General features: G+C 40.4%; 1 protein-coding gene across 3 annotated transcripts; it reads left to right on the top strand.

Annotated features, from left to right (window-relative positions):
- Positions 1–443: 443 nt before the first annotated feature.
- Positions 444–18,701, top strand: mbd1b (methyl-CpG binding domain protein 1b). 3 transcript variants are annotated; one of them, XM_062395698.1, is made up of 17 exons: positions 444–716; positions 1,143–1,669; positions 2,335–2,475; positions 4,508–4,649; positions 5,081–5,364; positions 5,461–5,543; positions 5,663–5,706; positions 6,492–6,632; positions 6,730–6,813; positions 7,152–7,172; positions 7,277–7,369; positions 8,363–8,524; positions 11,982–12,155; positions 12,254–12,304; positions 12,403–12,486; positions 16,141–16,275; positions 16,358–18,701. In XM_062395698.1, the coding sequence occupies exons 2-17, from the start codon at positions 1,272–1,274 to the stop codon at positions 16,829–16,831; spliced, it is 2,511 nt and encodes an 836-aa protein (XP_062251682.1). In that variant the 5' UTR covers positions 444–716; positions 1,143–1,271; the 3' UTR covers positions 16,832–18,701. The 3 variants fall into 3 exon arrangements, with proteins under 3 accessions (XP_062251682.1, XP_062251689.1, XP_062251695.1); XM_062395705.1 differs by lacking the exon at positions 6,492–6,632; XM_062395711.1 differs by lacking the exons at positions 11,982–12,155; positions 12,254–12,304.
- The last annotated feature ends 1,795 nt before the right edge of the window (positions 18,702–20,496 follow it).

Raw genomic sequence — 20,496 nt, 5'->3', positions numbered from 1 at the left:
CACTTTACGTGATGATTGGTCACGGCTAAATTTGACGTTTGTCTACACGTAGATACTGATACATATACGTCTTGAATTAGTGAACAATGCATTTAATTGAAAACCATAGTGGTTGTTTAATGTAAATACTTTATTGCAGGCTAATATAGGCTAGCTCAGCTAAAAGAGCCGCGATAACGTGCAGTAAGTGTGTATAGTTAAATAAGTCCATCATGTCGGATGTTTAGAATAAATTACGGTGGCCACATGAGTTTACTGTTGAATTATAACTCTACCCTCACTCTCATTCAAAGCAGCTGAATTAGTTAAAGCAGAGTCAATGTTTAAGGTGGCTGTGCGATGCTTGGCGCTGGTAGTTCTATCAAGTGGAGGGGCCCCAACCATTATTCACGGTCCTGCCGGATTTCTATCTCTATGTCGCGACTTCCTTTGACAGTCCATGGTTTCCCTCGGTACTGGATGCTAAGTAGCTAGCTTGCTTAGCTGGAGCCCTTAAACGGAGAAGGTGCCGTTTGCGGCTAGAGTTCCAAACCGACGGACTTCCCTGTCGGTGCAACGGCCCACCGAGCCGCCCACATCCGTAAGCGGGTAACGACTCACAGATCTGGAGCACAGCGGCAAAGGAGCGATGGAGGGTAGACTGGCGCTGTAAATAGCGGGGGCTAACACTGCTACTCTCGTCTTGATTTCCAGTGTTTGCTGCCCGGTCAATCTATGTAAGTGTATGGGACTGTGACCGATTGTACTGAGAAGTGTAATACGTGTAGAGACACATCTGGTATGTGTACCCGAGCTTCAGAGCACCCTCAGCAGTGAAAGTACTTGCAGTAGTGGAAGTTAGCAGCTGCTGCTAACAGGGGGTTTACTAGCCAACATTTGCTACACCCTAATGTTAGCTGATATACTCATGGGATCTAGCAAACGACAGAACACCATACTGTCTATGTGGTTAGTTAATTGTTATAACTACAAACATATATATGTGCTGGTTACGTCGTTAACGTCGTTGAAAACCAGCAGCTCTTTATTTTAAGTTAGTACGTGTGCACTAAAACGTTGAGCTAGGCTAATTGATCAAATTGTACTGGAACGTATCGTGTGTCAAAGCTCTGTTTTTAAACATCCTCCTCGCTCGTTTCCAGGTTCTGGCAGCCCGACTCCACAACTCTGTAAATGGGAGATACAGAGATACAGATAAACTGTAGAGGAGATCTCTTTGGTCTTCAAGACAACACTGTGGGGAGATTGTAACCCCGAGCTCTGGTGCATCAATGAACGAGGAACCACCAGAGAGCCCTGTCCCGGGCATAGAGCCTGTGCTGGACAATGTGGGACCGACCACAGCGGAGAAACCAAGCAGCAAAGCAGAGAGACCGTCCAAGGCAACACCCTCACATGAGCCCATTGAGCCCTCGGACTCTCTTCCTACTAAGGAAACCCGCAGCTTCGTTCCTATAGAGAAGTCCCCCGAAGAAGTAAACAAAGAGGAAGGGAGGGCTGCAGGTGGAGAGCCTCCTGCTGACTGGTTAGAGCCCCTTGAGGATGATGAAGAGGAAGACGCCAATTCCTATTTTGGTAGGAATGATGCAGAGGAAGAAAGCCTGGCAGGGGAAAGTGAGAGGAGTGAGAGCGTGGCGGGCAGCGAGAAGGCCTTCAAAAAGAAACATCGGTAGGTTGACTGATATCTTTGGTCGTGTAACAGTATTACAATTTCCTGTCCCTTACATGATTCTCTCAAACATGTAAAATGTCTGAAGAGCCTTTCGATTGAACTGTTGTCTGATAACCAGCAGCATTATCCATGCATTAGATATGCACATTATTTAATGTTATACTGCACTACACCATATATAATGTCATATATAATGTCAATTGCATTTTCACTCCTGTTTATTTCATCTAAATTCTGAGCTTAATTGTTGATAAATGTCTCTATTCGATCTTTTTCTATTTTCTATTCTATCTCTACTTAGTCTCCTGCACCACTCGAATTGTCCCTATGGGGATCAACAAAGGGATATTCTATTCAATTATTACCTAAACCACCATAGATCCTTCAGTACTGCTATAGTGCAGTTTGAATACTCGACGCAACAGGGAGTCTACTAAAATAAAGGTGATAGGTTGAATTACACTACACTAGGAGGTGGTTACAGTTGGTTGGAGTGTGGTAATAGTGTCTTGAACTTGTCAGCATAGATGAAACGCCTAGGCTACTTTTCCTCCATCTATAAAATTAAAAACACAACATAGTGTTCCAGTGCAGCCTTTAACCCCCCATGGACTATAGATATTTCTCACCTGTTTGATTTTTGTCTTCTCTTTTAAATCCAGTATTCAAGTGACTCGCCGTAAGCGGTCTCATCCTGACGAGGGATGGGAGGAGTGGACTGCACTTGGAGAGGGCTGGAAACGCAAGGAAGTTGTTCGGCGATCAGGGAGCAGCATTGGTCAGAAGGATGTCTATTACATGAGGTAAATACTGACTAGTAGTAAAAAGAATAAATAAAACTCTATGTATGGCTGTTTCAATCCAGAGAGCAGAAAATGAACACAAAATCATGTCCATCTGATCAGCTACATTATAAATCTATAGCAATTCAATGCATCCTTTTTCAGCTATAGTCTTATTTTTAATGATACTACTATGTTTCAGTAGTGAGTTCATAGTGTGTACTTCATTATATTTCATCATTATTGTTGATGCGATGATTATGTCTTGTATGTTGATAGGGAAGACAAAAAAAGAAACATCCCTCAATATATTGTATCCAAGGGTGCAACATTAACACAGGAATGAACATTTAATTGAATGTACATCTTTCATATAAATGTTGTAAGTACATTTTATGGCAACGCTAGTTATTGGATTCCAATACGTTTGACCAAATATTGTGGCCACTTATTGTATTTCAATATGGTGCTCAATTGCGTATGTTTTAGTGTTAAGATTTAACTAAAATTTCTGACTCTTCTTTTACTCTTTGCTTTTTAAGTAAGCTTGTAGCAGTCATGCAACTGTGTGTGCTAGGACCAGGTAATACGTCATTCATAATATACTAACTTCTCATATTTATCTAATATTAGAGGTGTTGGAGTTTTTTTATCGTTAATCCATGTTCACTGTTTTAACCGACGTCCCTCCGCTACTTCAGGATTAGACAGATGCTCATTAAAGGTCCGGTCCATGTCAGAGTCTCTGTCGGATGCTCCTCGTCACTCCCCCTCGGACCTGGGCTCACTTTACAATTTAACAATAAACACCAGCACTGATCACAAGTTATTGGGACATGTACATTGTACGATGATTCGGTTTATGAGACATGTTTAAACACATGGTGCACGCATTCCCCTGCTTTACACAGGAGACGTAACGTGACGCGCACAGTCAGGACATCAGGGTCGAAGTGAACGAAACGATTCAGAGACATTATCCAACATCATTGATTAATAACTACATACATGTGGTTATCAGTTCATGTGTAAGGAGGGACAGAAACAATCCGACTCTCTCTCACACACATACATACACACACACACATACACACACTCGCACACTCCTGCTGACAGAAGTTCTCCCCTGCAGATTATGACACAGCGCAGTGTTTTAATTTGTATTGTTGCAGAAGAAGCGACTTGCCGTTTATCCAGGAACACAAATATGAATTCATCAGTTATTTATAAAGATCAGTTCTAAGTGTGATGATTAGAAGACATCAGAGGAGCAGAGTCACTTGTTGACCAGCGGAGTAATGTGGCTCAGTGCAGTTGTGCTGCTAAGGGGGGGCCAGGCGGGGCCACGTTGATTCAGTAAAGGCTGTAATCACAGTCGGTCCTTTTAAGCGTTAGGTGCAGCACAAACATCTAAACTGAATGAATGGAGAGCACTGACCACTGTCATTCACTTACAGTTGTAGTCTGATTATTGAATTCAAAACCTTATTTTTTTAATGATGGCAAACTTGTAATAACAGTAACAGTCTATAATACTTTCTAAATAAAAACAGAGTTCATATTTGTCTGACTGACTGTATTGATTGATGAAAAAACAATCACGTGGAGTAATATAGAAAATTGTTGATATCACACATTGAAATGCTTCGAGATACATCGTTGTGAATCGAATCATTGATGGCTGAATTGTAATCGAGTTGTGAGGCTAGTGAAGATGCACACCTCTAATAATAGAAGACACACTTTAAAATATTTACTCTTTAGAGCGTCTTAAATGAAATCCTTTACAGCTTATTTTCTCCTATGTATGATGAATTGATGTGGGAACCTGTTTTGGGTATTTTTGGTACTTAGCTGGTGTTTTAGGGCATGTGAATCAATTGGTTCACAGATGATCCATAATATCAGTGATTGTTATCTGCTGCCTCAATAAATAAAAAAATGGATGAATAAATTGTTATTTTGTATGTATCATTAGGCCTTTCAGAAAGAGAAGCATGTGTGTGGTGGTCATCCAGCTCTTTGCAGTTGTACTTGCTTTTCTCCTTAACAGTCCAAAAGGTGATCGAGTGAGAAGCAGAGTAGAACTGGTGTCAGTGCTGGAGGGTGTTCTGGACCTGTCAACCTACGATTACAAGTCAGGAAAGTTCCAGGATGGCAAAGCACGACCTATACGAATTCGACAAAGAGTAAAGGTATCAGCCTCTATTACCAATTCAAACGTTTAAGGTGTTTAGGACTGTCCATGGATCACGGTTTTCTTTGTTGAATATGATACTTTCTCCAACTTTTTATACAGATTACTTTAACATATAGTTTCAAATGATGAGCAAAATGTATGTCCTCCAGAGTTTGTTTATCACCCTCCTATCCCCTGGAAATTATTTCCTGGCTGACATATGTTATTACTATCTATAACTTTATTGATCAGATGTCAGTGGCGGTCTGACTGACTTGACACTTCCTGTGGAGTTTAATTTATAAAATGTTTTTCTTGCGACAAAATAAGCAACCAAAATTTGTTGTTGACACTTTTCTCATCAACTACAGTTTGTTCAGCTGTGAGTGGCAGCTCTAAACATGTACATGTCTGACAGTTGGTTTCTCTCACTTTCTCATCCATTAGAAAAAGATAAGGGAGCGTTCTTCCTCGGAATCTAGCTTCATGGAGAGAGGAGAGGGGGCGGACACTCCTGACTCTTACCACAGGCTTACCCCCAACCTGGGACCCAAAAACGCTTTTTCCAACCAGACGGGCTTCTCCACGCAGAGCATAGCCAGCACTCCAAAGCTCTATCGCAATGAGGATCTACCATGGGAAGACAGAATTAAACTTCCCCTGCCCTCATCATCCAAACCTCTTCCTCTTCCCTCCATCAATGGAGAAATTGGGACAGAGGAGAGCACTTTGTGAGTCTATCACTTCGGCTGATATTATTTAACCTTTGTTTTAAAGGAGTGTTTTAATCTAATCAGAAGGGTCTGTATTATCGTGTTTCTCTGCAGGGTCTGTGCCAGATGTGGTATTTCGTTCACAGGCACATGGTATGACAAACAAAGAAAGAGGCCTTGCTGTCCATCCTGTTGGGGTATGTAATAATTCTAAAGTCGAACAATGTCAAATATAGAAATATAGGGACACAGAGTAAAAGATGCCACTTTCTTACGTTGTTCTCATTCTACACTGGTTATTTTCTTTTGATTTCAGCGGCCTCAAAGACAAAGGAGCATCCGATGATCCGTTTCAGAAAGGTAAAGAATTGTGTGTGTGAATGAGAAATGTGCATCAGCAGCTACATTTGCAACTTGGCGTACACTGTGTGACTTTAGAAATGTTAAATTCCCCCGCACACAGGAAATTCTATGAGATGTGAGGCCAAAGTTCCTGATGTATGTGCTCACACTGTACGATCTGATTTTAAAGAAGAAAAAATGTCGAAACCCGCCTCCCAAAAAGCAGAACTGGCATATGGACACGTTGGCTAAGAGAATGTGGACATTTTGGTTTGGCTATTTTGCAGAAAGAAATCAAACTATGTTTAAGGCTGCTGGGTTTCAAATTGATCACTATCTACACTCTCAATACTGGATTTTTAGAATCCCATCTCCTTTTTCTTTGTTGTTGTGCAATCGCGTCCAGCCATAAACTACAGATCCTACTAATATAGTTAACTATACTTCAACTTTGCAAGAGCCCTAGAGCGGCCGATCAAAACTACCAATATCTAAAATCGCACAGTGTGTGCCCGGCTTCAATCACCTTCATTTGCTTGAATGTCAGACAGACTATGGTCCAAGGGAAACTAATATTCAACTAAGAAAACAACCATAATTCTGCCAGTTTGTGAGAAGGACAATGACAGAACATATGATCATTTTTTAAATTAATGAATGTTAATTTTATTTGGCATGAAGAAAAGGTCCATAACAAAGAGATAAGTCATATACTTCAGCACTAAGAAGACAAGTATGTTCTTCCATAATAAGGCTAGTGATTGATGAGTCATAAAATATAAACAAAATCTGCCTTTCTGTAGTGGATTCCTTGTGGCCAGTGCGTGGGATGTCACAACACCGTGAATTGTGGGCAATGTGCCAATTGCAAACATGGCCTGCAGAGCCCTGAGTCCCGGAAACGCATATGCCGAAAACGCAAATGTATTTGTCCTATTCGCAAGGTAGGCTGCAAGGCACACAATAGTTACTGTTCATGTTGCTACAAGATGTGTATTTCACCTTCGCATTCATGTGTGTTTTTTTTTTTTGTTAAATCAGGGACCTGGAAGTGGAGGCCTCCTGCAGCAGAGGTCGTACAATGACGTTACTGAAGGCTTGGATGACACATGTATGAGTTTTAAGGTGGGACAAATTGTATGATCCATGTGTTTACTGTTCCCGCTGGAGGGTCAAAGGGTTCATGTGCTGCTTTCACAACATGAAGACTGTACCGGTTTACATCCACCACCTTTTTTCTCTTTAATGTTTAAAGCAAATTCTCCAATGCTAATTTGCTTAAGTAAGTATCATTATTGTACATTAATAAAATATAATTATATTTATAGAAGCACAACTCTTACAAATGCAATTTCCACGTCCACATTTGTATAGAGAGTGTGCACACGTAGGTTTGTAAATACTGTACAGTAGTATTAATTAGATTCCGCTGAGCTCTAACATCAACTTTTTTTATTTTACAGAGTGAATTTGCAGACTCACAGGTAACTTTTTATAATCAATGTAGATCAAATTATATCTGTATTCACAGTTTTTAGTATTTTAGCTTTTCTTCCTCAATCTCACTGATCATGTTTTGTTGCTACAGCACCAGAGTCTCAAAAGCAGCGACACAGAGAACTTCTCGGTCAATGTTGACGTTGAAGATGATGACGATATGTCAACTGACGACGATGATGATGTGAGTGTTTTCTATTTTAAACGGATATGACAACACGATTATGTAAAGCAATACAGAATAAACCTCATCTCTTTTGTGAAAGTGACCCTCTCAACCTCAGGCTAATGAAAGTTGACAGTTCCAATCACAACTAAGTTTTCCTCTTGCAATAATAAACAAGGTTCTGAGACAAGTTGTCTTTGTAGGTCTATTTTCAAAGGTTTTTCTGCAGAAAGGATCACAAAGGCAAAGTGGTTGTTGTGAGTGGGATAACATTTATGTTGTTCTGTGTCTGGAACATAGTCTTTATAGGCGTTACTTATAGGCTGCATCCTTTCTGTGTTGGAGAGGAAATAGTGTTACTTGTGGTAAGGTTGCTTACCAGTCAGCTGAGTTCTTTGAACAAAGGACAAACACAGTTCAACCAGAGTGCAGTAAAGGTCACAATAGAATTCAAGTGACCTCATGATCAACTCCTACAACACATGTTTAGACAATGGGTTCACATGCTATATGCATCAAGTTTATGTTGTACCCTGGATTGAAATGTTTGCTATTAGCATAAACTAAGTTGTTATTAAGGAAAGTAAGTAGTTATTAAGGAAAGTAAGTAGTTATTTAGTACATTTCCATTACACTTGGTTTGCCTTGGTGGGGGGGGGGTTACAACTGTAAACTAGCCACAGTTTTGAGTCATGTTTGGTTTGGTTTGTGACATCTGTAACTATTTTCAAATGTTTCTACAAACCAATCAATCAAAGAAATTACTGGAGAAAGTAATCTGCAGATTAATCCATGCTTAAAATACTCGTTATTTGAAGTTGGGGAAGAGTTCCAAATACCACTGCAACTCTTGCAACTTTGCTGAGGTGTTAAATACTTATTTTAAGTTAAATTAGTAATTGGTAACAACAATGCTCCCTTCTCTTACAAGTTAGGTGACAAAATAATGAAATTATCTCTCCATTGATAATGAAATAGTTTTGTGCTAAGTTGTCTTTTTCTTGTCAACAGTGGCATAGGAAGCGAAAGCGACGCTCGTGTGGAGAATGCAATGCCTGTCTCTGCAGGAAAGACTGCGGCACGTGTGATTTCTGTGTAGACAAACCCAAGTTCGGAGGCAGCAACAAAAAGAGACAGAAGTGTCGTCTACGGCAGTGTCAGAGGCAGGCGATGGTAAGACCATAACATTACATTTTTGTTTCTTGAAGTAATGATTTACAAGGGTTTAATCTTTAGGGTTACATTCGTAACCTTGGTTCTCTGAGTAGCATGAGTGAGATGTTTAACTATAGGATACACCCCCTTGCATATTTAAAGAAGCATTTGTACCAATACACCAGCCCTGAGTGGCTGGCAGTCGTGATGCCTGCGTCAGGGTCCTGTACCTTAAATACTCCTGACACAGCATCACTCAACATTCTAAACATGAACCCCTCTTCTCGCCTTACCCCAGTAGCAAAAAGGGGAGTCTGGTCAGTCATCTCACTCAGGCTACTCGGATAACCGGGTTACGAAAGAAACTTAAAGTTCTCTTCTTAGCATTCGTTTCGATGTCTTACTATGGGAGAGATTCCCGTATTGCCAGCGGGCTGACTTGTGTCAGCTTGTCTCACGTATGTGCCAGCCCCCCAGATCCACCGAAAAGCCCACACTCCGGACAGTTTGGACCAGGCATTAAGATGTGACATTCAATCTATAGACCCCATGCAAAAATGAGGGGCAAAGACCAATTAGATGGTTGAATCTGTCCACAACCCCGCTGTAACCTGGAGGCCCAATCTAGAGTAGGCCAACGCAATGACGTCCACTATCCAGTGAGAAAGGCTTTGTTTGGTGTTAGGCTTGCAACATTGGGGCTTAGCCGAGGACACAAACAACTGATTACCTTTCTTAAAACTCCACATAAGTGTGCAAAGCACGGACCGATCACTTCATGTGTAGCCGCTGCTGTTCCGCAGAGCTATAAGGTGGTGGCTCAAAGGGATGACTAGTAAGGGCTCCAAGCACTACTACCAGATCCAAAGGGTTTGGCTGGAAGATTGGAAGCAATCTTTCATAGAGCGAAAAACGTTTGGGGGTGTTGGCCCGCTGGCAATCTTCATGGCAAGCACAAATAGCTGACAGTAGGAAATGAAGAAGATAGAAAAGGATTGCACCAGCTGAAAAATAACTCCATGTGCCACAGCAAACCATTCCTCAAAAACTTCTCACTTACAGTCTTAGAGGATGGGTGTAGGATGCTCTGGCATTCTGAATTAAGTTAATAATCCTCTGTGATAATCCAGTATAACTAAATCACTCACAGCGAGAGGGGCCATAGGTGACCGTGGAGGACCTGCTTCACTTCCGCCAGCCAATGCATGGATGGGCAGTGAGGAGTGATTAAAATCAGTGACAGACGGCTCTCCTGCAACCTGAACAATGTTGGGGGAATCAAAGCCAAAGGGGGAAATGCCTAAAGTTGAATGAGTGGCCACTCGTTCACGAAAGAGTTTTCTCCCGGTAGTGCGCTCTGGTAGTGAAGGGAAAGAACACTGGGCACTGCGTTCTCCCTCAGTGAGAACAAGTCCACTCTGTGTAACTGACTGGAACGTAGAACCCTCTTGGCAATGTATACATCCTCACTAACTAGAAAATGTTTTAGCTTTAGAAGCACTGCTAACGGCTCCAAATTCCTTATATGGGTACGTTGGAGATTCATGCTCGACATCTCATTTTGGGTTCTGCAGCTACGGTTCACTACTTTCCTGGCTGATATTGTGCCCATACGCACACTAACTGTCAGGAAAGACATATGTCCTGTCTCTGTGTAAACACACTGTTTTCCCTGTTCACCACAACACCCAGATCGGCCCGGTGTGTCAACACAATGTCTGTCTGCCTTTTGCTGTGAGCGTGCCAACAGTGGCCAGTCATCCAGATAAGTGGGGCGTTATTGCGACGTCAACACATTTCACAAAAACCACAATGACCATTTGGCTCAGTGACGGGCCAAATGGGAGTACAAGTCGTCCTGAAATATGCCGTGGGAAGTGTCTTCTGCGAGAGACAGAGCTGCAAAACCTTGTCCTCCTCTATTTCGTATTGCATTTGTATTGAAGCGAGAGTGGAGCCGGATACGCCCTCTGGGACAATCGGCATGTCCAGGATGTTTCCTTTTCCTTATCTGACAGATAGGTCAGATTCAGCCATCTCATCCACTCATGTAGCACCAATACCAACATGCATCTCCCCACTGCCTCTCCAGCGCAGAGCTGGACACGTAGGTAGATGTCCGCAATTGTGGTGATCTCGTCCCACGCAGAACTTTCATGCACATCGGCTATGTCGTCATAAAGCTCTTCTTGGTATGCTGACAACATGGAGGTGACATTGAGCGTCCTCACCGTCAAGGCTGACGCTTCAAAAGCTGTTTTGGTCCTGGTGGATTGGAAGCGGTCAGCTTTCGTGGTGCGGTGGGAGCTCTGGATGAGGCAGCCGGCAACCGTGGGGGAAGGTGGGCTGCCACCAGCGCACATGCAGGCCCTTGAATCGTTATCCATCCCTTCTCAATCCAGGGAAGACGCACCCTGAATGGCGGGGTTGCTTGTATAAGAGTTTTTTTTTCAGGAGTCTTTGACTTCATCCAGAAGCTCCAGGAGCAACGAGAGAAGCTGTCTTGCAGCCTCTCAAGCTTGAGTTAATTTCTTCCCCTCTTAGCGGCACCTTTGGGCTTCCACTGCAACCACCTGCCATTAAATCATCTCCATGGGGTGGAACTGCCTCACCAGGACCCTATGCAGTGGTCAGGCTTAGAGAGCCTGTGCAGGTGGTACAAAAGAAGAATCCTAATTCTCGTTGTCACCATCCAACTCCAGGCAATCCTCGCTGTCGGAATCCTCCTCCTCGTAATCCAACAAGATGGATTGGTTATCTAGCTCCAAGCCGAAGTGCAGAAACTCCAGTTTTGGGGTGTCCTCCTTGTCCACGCTGTGTTGGTGTTCGTCAGGAGTGGCACAGGAAATGATCGGGTCCCTCTTAGAGAGGCTGGCTTGGCGGGCTAGTCTTTGGGGGGGATTCTTCTCTCTGAAGCAATGAGTCAAGGTTGCTGATAATGTGTGTCCCTGCTTGAAATTTTATTTCCACAGGTGCACAGGCGGGGGCATTACCTTGTTTAAAGGTGGAAGGGAGCTTGGTTGCTGGATCCATTTAGCTGAATGTGCGATTTATCTGGAATGATATCTGATATCAAGTTTCGGTTGGCAGGCAGTGTGTTAACCGCAGGCTCCCAGTGCAGTTAGCTTGCTTGAAGTGCAGAGTTAACATGCTAGCTAGTTTAGAATAAAACTGTAGCTATGTTGACTTGCAACTAGCGTCTGGCGATGGAAGTGTCCACTCCGGTCTAGGGACAGCCGCTAGGTAGCATTAACCCATGTCAGAGTAGCTTGCTTCTGAAGCGAGAAAAGGTGTTTGAATGATGGGTGACGTTGTGTCATGGGTTACTAATGTGCAGGACGCAGAAGTCATAACTCATGGCTGGCGTATTGGTACGAGTGCTTCTGTGAAGACGCGAGGTGCTTTATCCCATAGTCAGACATTGAAACGAATGTTAAGAAAGAGAACTGAATATTTCTGTGCTTCTGTTGGACAGAGGCACCTACTGCCCTTCCAGATGGGACAAGGAGACTTTGGGCCAGATGGTCCGATGACTCCGGGTAGGCCTCGACCTCACTACACGTACAGTCGTAAGTCGAATTTAAAGCAAGACAAAGGGCAAAATTTCGGCTTGGACTTCACTGACAATGAAGACGATGACTTCCAACCAGTGAGTGCACAGTGATTTTGCTGTTATCTTTTAATTGTTCAGTAAGAGAGTTTCAGTCTCCTGAAGATAAAAGGTTAATTTACTTTTTGTTGTTTTAGATAAGTTGGAGCACTGAGCCTGCCAGGGGTAGCAAACACAGTGAACTGAATGTGAGAAACTAAACTTCTATGCAGGTTTGAAAATAGATTATATCTGTCCAAATAAAACCTCCAAAACAAACAGCCTGTCACTTAATTTTGTCTTTCAGCCACTGAATTACTCAAATCCGGAGCAGCACAATGGACTGTCTGACAGAGTGCCTCGCGTCAGCCACCATAACTACAGTCAGCTAGTAAGTTTACATTCATCATTCTCTGTAGCCATTTTCAGACATGGCCTGTGGGAAGCCATTGGCTACAGATTTAACCCAAATCCTTTCACACATGCACAACCCAGTGGGAGGTTCTCTGCACAAGCGTGTTAATATCAGCATAAAATCCCCTTCATTACTCAGGTGAGAGGTGGGGCAGCCTGATGCAGCAGGCAGAGACAGGAACTGACATATTAATACCGTGTAGATCACGTGATTTTTCTTGACAACACACAGACCCCATCGTCAGCTCTTATCACCCCATCTCTCTTGACATCTTCATCTGTTTCTTCAATGCGTGACCCACTGCTTTTTCACCCGGAGATATTCATTTTATTTTTTGGTCTTTTAATTATTTCATCTGTATCGCATTCGATATGTCAGAGTGCAAAACATTTTATTTAGTGGCACCAGTGCCCCTCACATTTAGCTGGTGTGGTTACATATATATTATTATATATATCCTGTGCCAAATGTTTATTTATTTTTTCATAAGCAATTTAACAGTGCCAGAGAATCAATTTTTATAGTTATTGTTTAGGTTGTGTGTGGTACATTTTTTATTTATTTATGGTATTTTAAAGGGATAGTTCACCAAAAAATACAATTTCAATCACTATCTGTGTTGCAGCCGAATCCAATACGATTGAATTCCAAGTGTCCGTAACCTCCGACATTCATATTCAACTCGAAACAGCGTCATTTGAGCCGCGTTCACGTACGCAATGGAACACCGCACACACTCTCGCCCAAGGAAACATGCAACTACATCAGCTAGCATCGCCACTTCCAGCAGTGGACATTTAGGTTTTAAAAAACTGACCTTGTTTCAAGGCCAATTTGAAGGTCGGGGCTAACAGACATTTGGATGACACCAAATGAGTAGTATAGATGTTTTTTTTTCTCTGTTTTATTACGTCTGAAGAAATGGTTCCCACTTACTTCAATTGTATTGGATTCGGATGCAACGCTGTTTAGTCCTGACAGTCCAAAAGTGTTTTTCTGTTCAGTGATTCCAGTCCTGGATCCAAACTTGGTGCGTTTGTGTTTTTTTAACCAGGGTATTGTGACGCCATCTGCATCTTACCACTGTTCTATTTGGGGTCTGGGAATATTTTTGCATCAGTTGTGCTTGTTCAGTTGGAGATGCCTGCAACATTTTGTATATTAATCTGACAATTTGACAGCGCTGATACAAACATGAAACATGTGGAGAGAAAAGAGAGGAGTGGGTTGTGCACCAACGGCCCTTTCCTTATTTTTGAGGCTGTTGAGCCGGAGACGTTGCAGTTGTATGGCGTTCCTCTTGTACACTTGGCTACAGGTCTTCCACAAAAGTTAATTGGATCTCCTTGTAAAAGATGCATATCGCTGCCAAGCTGTTTGCTCTCTCCACTTGTCACTCTCTTCTTGGCTGTCCTTCAGTTTCTTCTTGTGGTAACTCTAAGCTTAAAATCATCTTATACCACACTGTCTAACAGTATAATATTTATTTTTTTACATATTTTCATTTCATTTCATTTTATCTAAAGCAAGAAGAGGCAAACAAGCAATAAAACTAACATTGCCAGCTGTGGGCCTGACTAAGCACAAAATTGTTTTGCAGCAGATTTCCTGCTGTGCCCCAGTGGGGACAAGAGTGATAAAAACTTATGCAGTTAAACATTTCAACAGCAGTAAATATATACGTTACATCCCATTATAATTAGAGTAAAAAAAGAAGAAGAGAATACAACAAAAATACCCTGAGAGAAGTAGAGGCTAAAAGAGCAACTTGCTACAACAAATTAGTGACTGCAGGTTTGCTCTAATGTATATGGGGATTTCCTTCCAGATTATTGTTAGTGTGAGAAAATTATGTCTGATCATATTTGTTTTTTATATTTATTATTGTTCTGTATTTGTTTTATGATTGTTTATATTTTTGTAAAATGGGACTGGAATATGTGCACGTGCGGTTGATCTAGTGATGCATTCTTATGGGAAATCTTTGATGCAGCAACAAAAGAAAATCTTTTATTTTATAAAAAGTTTATTTCTTTTAAAAAAATCTCAAGACAATTTCAGTGCCAATAAACTACACTTTGCTTATTGGTCCTGCATGTCAGCTGATGAGCCAAGGTATCGTTCTTAACCGATTAGATGATAATGAGCTGATGAGCAAGACAGTTCAAATTTAATGAAAAAAAAATCAAGGAAAAGAATGTAAACTCATCCCATCTTTATTTTTGGTGAGCATAAATTAAAGGAATGTTGGGTTAGCCTCCCTAGGGAACATTCCATCTGGGCTTTACATCATTCTTAATTATCCCTTCCTCTGACTGGACAAACACTACATAGCTGCTTAGACATGCACTGAACTGAAGGTGCATGTGTGAACACAAATGTCGGAGTGAGAGGCTCAGCAGGGAATCCCCCACTGGGGGAGCGTGTGAGTGGGGGGGTTGATAGAGCTTCCAATGCGCGTCAAACGCAAAGAAAACAAAGGTCTCCCTGTGTACAAAGTGGTGTTACACTGAGAAGACAGAGACGAAGCTGTCAAGAGAGTTCGTGGTGATAAGAGCCGACACCGGTGTCTGTGTGCTGTAAAGAAAATCACATGATCTCCGCAGCTGAGTTAATACGAGGATTTGCTCCTGCTGTGTTGTGCATGTGTGAAAAGGAATTGGCTGAAGAGAAAACTCCTGATATCACCAGCAGGTCATGTTTACAACGTGCTTATGAATTAGTAAATTTGATTTGGTTATCAGAAATAAGTTTCTTTACTTTAAAACAGCCTTATTTTAATGAGGTTAATTAAATGTAGTATTTGACTATCTAACTTTAGCCTTATTTCAAAGTAAAAAATCTAGACATGCTATCGCTATTTATTTTTTGTTATCCATTTATGCAATCCCAATGTTATCTGTCACTACCAAACCCTGATCACAAACAGAGTCCGACAGACAGAGGTCCTATATGGACACATATTTCTGTGATTTTAAATTAAGCAAAACATTTTTCAATAATCTAATCATATCCTAGATCCTAAGAAATCCAACGCCAAACCAGCTTCAGGCTGATGAGACACCAACTTTCTTACTGCACAGCAGCGAGCAATTCTCTGTAAATCTGCTTGTTCTTCTTGGCTCTTCATTTTCACGTCCTGTCCACATTGACAACAACAGTCCTCACCTTCATCTTCACAGTTCATGAATGAGGCTTTGCAAGTGTCTGGTCGATGTCAGTTACTCTTGTTTTACGTCAGTGGTTGCTTGGTTTTTTACATTGGCCAGGCTAGCAGGCTGTAATGTCATTATTTATATTTCCAGGACTAGTAGTGAGCCAGCGCTACACCAACGTTAGTCTCTACTTAGTATATGTGTTTGCATCCCAGTGTTAAATGCTGAGCTGGTATCAGAGGTTTTTATTCATGCCGTAATTTGATACATGGTTCGTTATCAAATATATGTTCCATCTCATACTTTGTTCAAAGCTGATTTCATTTACTTTGATGTAGCTTTGATAACATTTTACTTCATCTTAGCTTCAATTATGACTTGATTCTTTTAATAATGCATGAATTATACATTGAGTTTTTACCGGCAGTAGATTTATTTAAAGTTTTAGCTCATGATTTTACCCTCACCCTTCCAGGACCAGCAAAGTAGATGTGATGCAGAGAGATCACACTCAGGCAGATATGGTCAAAAGCCCATCGAGGATGATGATCATGATGATGATGATGATGATGATGAAGACGATGAAGAAGAGGAAGAGGACTTGCCCATGGTAAGTGTCCCGCTGAGACTGTTTATGTTGGTTCTTTGGAGAACCGAGAACACAAACTTTTTTCTATGTTTGTTTGCTGCAGATCACACAGATCTTCAGTTTGGCGGGTAATGCAGCAGGAAGTGGTACTGACATTGAAAACCAGCTGATGAAATTGCTACACTCTTTGCGAATCTCGGTGCTACCGATCCTATGGTATGCCATCATGGTGGAGGGCCCACAGCTGCAGCTCATTCAGTGCTCCAAACTGTCCAACATGGCCGACACTATGGTGCTTATCGACCCAGGCTTCTTCTATCAGGTCACTGTCCAGAAGCAACCGCTGCTCCCCACCCACCCGCTGTACGACAACTACCCCGCATGCCTCACCTCTGTGACTGATGTGGTCAATCTGCTTCTGGGCCTGGAGAAATATGCCGTGTGCCAGGGTCTGTCCCCAAAAGAGTCATCACCTAAAAAGGACCCCATCGTATTGGAACGTGCATCAACATGTGATTTCTTGGTGAAAAGGAATGTGAGCATCTGTAATCACTGCAGAGCGCTACAGGAACTTTAACTTCCACACAGACAGCAGAAACTCTCTGACCACGGTGGAAACCACCTATTCTCTGGTGCCACTATGTACCATTTATTTGTCTTTGTTCAGTTTTATATATTTTTATAGCCGTGGGTAGTAATATTTATATATATATGACATACTGGAGATTTACGTCGGGACTGTTATACTATGATATTATTATTTGAAAAAAATCCCTGCGTGTTGATGTTAAATCGTTCGTGTTTCTTCTCCGGCGGCCTGTGTTTGGCTTCTTATGTTGTCTGTTATGTCATTATGGGCAGTGTGATTGGAGGGGCTGAAATCAATGTGTGAGCCACACTTACACTAATATTAACTCCTTTCCCCCTCATTGTCAATAAAATAATAATAGGAAATTTAATGCCACATTTTTTTTGTGTTGTTTTTTGTGTCAACATCAGCCATCACAATGTTGTGGTGTCTCACACATTTGATACAATCAAAACGCAGCAGACTTAAGTATTTGGACAAAATAAATCCTCGCATTTTTCCCAGATTTCGATTTTATACAAAAAATTGTCTAAATAACAGTTGCTACCTTGATGTTTCTGTTTCTTCAGTAACCAAAGCTTTGATCATTTTCTTTTGCAATACTGACACTAACTTAAGGTTCAAACCCCTTAATTATTGTGTATACCAGTATATTCAGGTACAATAATTAAAAAAAAGGAAAGTGAATACACTGTATACTATACACTGATTTCATGGATATGACATAGCATTTAAACCCCCCTCACCACCCTGGCTCCTTGTTCTACTCATTGATTAAGAGAATTGTATCTAGATCGTTTCAGTTTTTGTTACAATATGTCAGACACTGAAATTACCAAATGCAGAAGGAAATAAAAGCATTTTATAAAAGCGATACATTCAATATCACATGGAGCATAAAGGACGTCACGATGACCCACATGGCTCCATTGCAGAGATAGGAGACGGTGTTCACGCAACAACAGATGCATCTTTATGTCATCGTCAAAGAAAAAGCTACTGATAAAAAACTTCATTGGCGGTAGTGATTGCCCAAAGACATGAGGGAGACTAAAGGCAAGCTAATGGAGGTGCTGTGGTCAGATGGGATCCTGGAGTCCAGACTTTAGGTCTCTTGGACATGTATGACTCTCAAATTGAACAGAATTATTTTTGGAAAGAATAACCACCCCTAACATTGTACTGACTCAACAGGAGTCTTTCTTAAGCAATAATTTTGTACTTTCTCAGATGATCCCTGCTAAAAGCCCAGTTATGGCCAGTCCTCACTGTATGTTTTAAATCTGTTACGACAAAGAATGCAATATAGGTTTTCTGTCACAGCAAAGAAACATGTTAAAAAGAATGCATCTGCCCTGATCATAAGACGAAAACCAGAGAAAGGCCACGGTCAACAAGAGTTTGTGATGCTTTTGGACTTAATATGACAATATGTTTTTTAGTGTTTTGTATAATTACATCTGGTTTAAAACTGCTGCTGTGAACATAAGGATTTGCATTTTCCTTCCATGTCTGGTCTTGAGTGGTCTGATGATTGATGGTTAATGTTTTTTTGTTTTTTTTATGACTTTTCTTTAAATTGATTTTTTGTTTTCACCCCTCCATTGAGTAAGCTGGTGATTTTATTTTGACAATGTGAGAGTTTATGCATTCTTAACATATCAGATTTATTTCGTGTTCCTGGTTTCCTCAAATAACTGAACATGTTGAAGCTACTGTATGTTTGAGGTCTGTCCATTATTATTTTTTGAACTATTATTTAGTGTTTGAATTCAAACATTAAAGATAAATGAAACAGATGGTTTACTGCCTGTTGTTGCCTTTTTGAAGGCAGTGTTAAATAAACATTTCATCCTGAGCCCATTTTGTTATATTTATGAAATATGTCCGATGGACTTGGTTTACCAGTAACACAATGGCCTGTGTGTTTGAGTGGAAGCAGCTCGGATGTCCTCAGAAACTAGTTAATTTTCAGACATTTTTTTATTAAAGATTTATGAAGCAGAAAAAATTGTAATGTATTGGTTTTAAACAACATTTTTACTTTTAAGTTAAAGAAACAGAAATACATTTTCTATTATATGTTATTCTTAATCTCTAATTAACTTAAAGGTCCAGTGTGTAATATTTAGCTGAAAGGGATCTATTAGCAGAAATTGAATATAAAATAATCCTAGCGATGTTTTCACAAGTGTCTTTCATCTAAATTGTACATAATGTTGTTTTCTTTACCCTAGAATAGGCCCTTTATATTTAATTCTATTTACGTCAGGAGTTGGTCCTCTCTACAGAGGTGGCAATGTTTTTTACAGTAGCCCAGACTGGACAATCTAAACACCTTTTGCACTTTTTTGACAACTGAAGGCTGCCACAGGTTCTGTTTTATGTTTGAAGAGGAGAGTGAGGGGTATTCAGATGCAACATGCAAACTTCATCATTAGATACCGCAAAATTCTACACACTGAACCTTTAACTAATTAGATTTAACAAACGTATACATTTCATTTTCTTGATGTAGAATGTCAATATACTTTAATATTGCTATTGCAAATTTGTATTTGTGGAAAACCTAGGACTTTTAGCTTTTTAGAATAGATAAACATTTCCTGCACATACATTGAATACTATTATTTGACTTGTGTAGAAGTCTTACGAGAATATATATCGGTAGCCATAAACCTCAGGGGAACCTTTTGAGTTTATAACTTAAATTTATACCAAAGTTTTTAACATCATTGAATATTGTCCCACATGCAACAAATCGTGAACAATATCTGTGCTGTGTTGATTAAGTGTTACAGGTTACACACATGGAGCATGCACCTTTATACCTTTTTCAATCCAGTTTATTGTGTATGCTAGCATGTGCAAATTACAGATATAGAAATCAATGTTTAATATAATTAAAACGATATGATAAATGATCATATAAATATATATATATTATTTAGAATAATCATTATTTGTAGTTACTCATTTATAAACTTCATTAAACTTTAGTATTTTTTTGTAATAAATATGTAGAATATAATACATTTTCGACAGGACTGTCTCATTAATTTAGATTTGTTAGCTCCTTTAAGAACTAATTTGACCAGTTTTGGTCTATCTTATACATTATTACGTTTAAACTTTTTAAAGTAGATAAATATCACCTTCACTTACAATACTACTATTTTACTTTTAAAGTTGGAAATGTTTTAATTTTCTTCAGAGGATATTGTATAAACCCCAGCGGAATCTCTTAAAGTATTCAGCCAAATGTTTCAATTGGGCCTTACTCTTAATATATACACTGGTATGTGTAAGTTTAAGAAACAGAAATACATTAGGATTAAGTATAATTGAAAATATGGGTATGTGTGTATATTAAGTGTAACCGTAATTTTAATTTGAGGGAAATCTCTTAACTTGAACACATATATTAATGCTGATGTATTCATTTACATTTTTCAATCAGGTTCATGAATGTGTATACTAGCATGTGTAAAAATTGTATAATAACAGTGTTTGAGCATATAGATAAATATATGTATGTTATTTGTACTACTGTTATTTGACTTGAGGGGAACCTCTGGAGTTAAACACACCGACTGGTGCCATGATTGATTGATTCCAGTGTTGGGCGACATTGAGCACATGCGTATATGCAA

The sequence above is a fragment of the Platichthys flesus genome, chromosome 2 (genome assembly GCF_949316205.1).
Source record: "Platichthys flesus chromosome 2, fPlaFle2.1, whole genome shotgun sequence".
Taxonomy (NCBI): domain Eukaryota; kingdom Metazoa; phylum Chordata; class Actinopteri; order Pleuronectiformes; family Pleuronectidae; genus Platichthys; species Platichthys flesus.
This window is presented reverse-complemented; position numbering and strand designations above follow the sequence as displayed.

Bases quoted from the DNA above. Each gene is read 5' to 3' on its own strand.
- mbd1b (XM_062395698.1), top strand. From the start codon at position 1,272: ATGAACGAGGAACCACCAGAGAGCCCTGTCCCGGGCATAGAGCCTGTG. The intron at 12,305-12,402 runs GTGAGAAACTAA...TTTGTCTTTCAG, and splicing joins GCAAACACAGTGAACTGAAT to CCACTGAATTACTCAAATCC. The intron at 12,487-16,140 runs GTAAGTTTACAT...TCACCCTTCCAG, and splicing joins ACCATAACTACAGTCAGCTA to GACCAGCAAAGTAGATGTGA.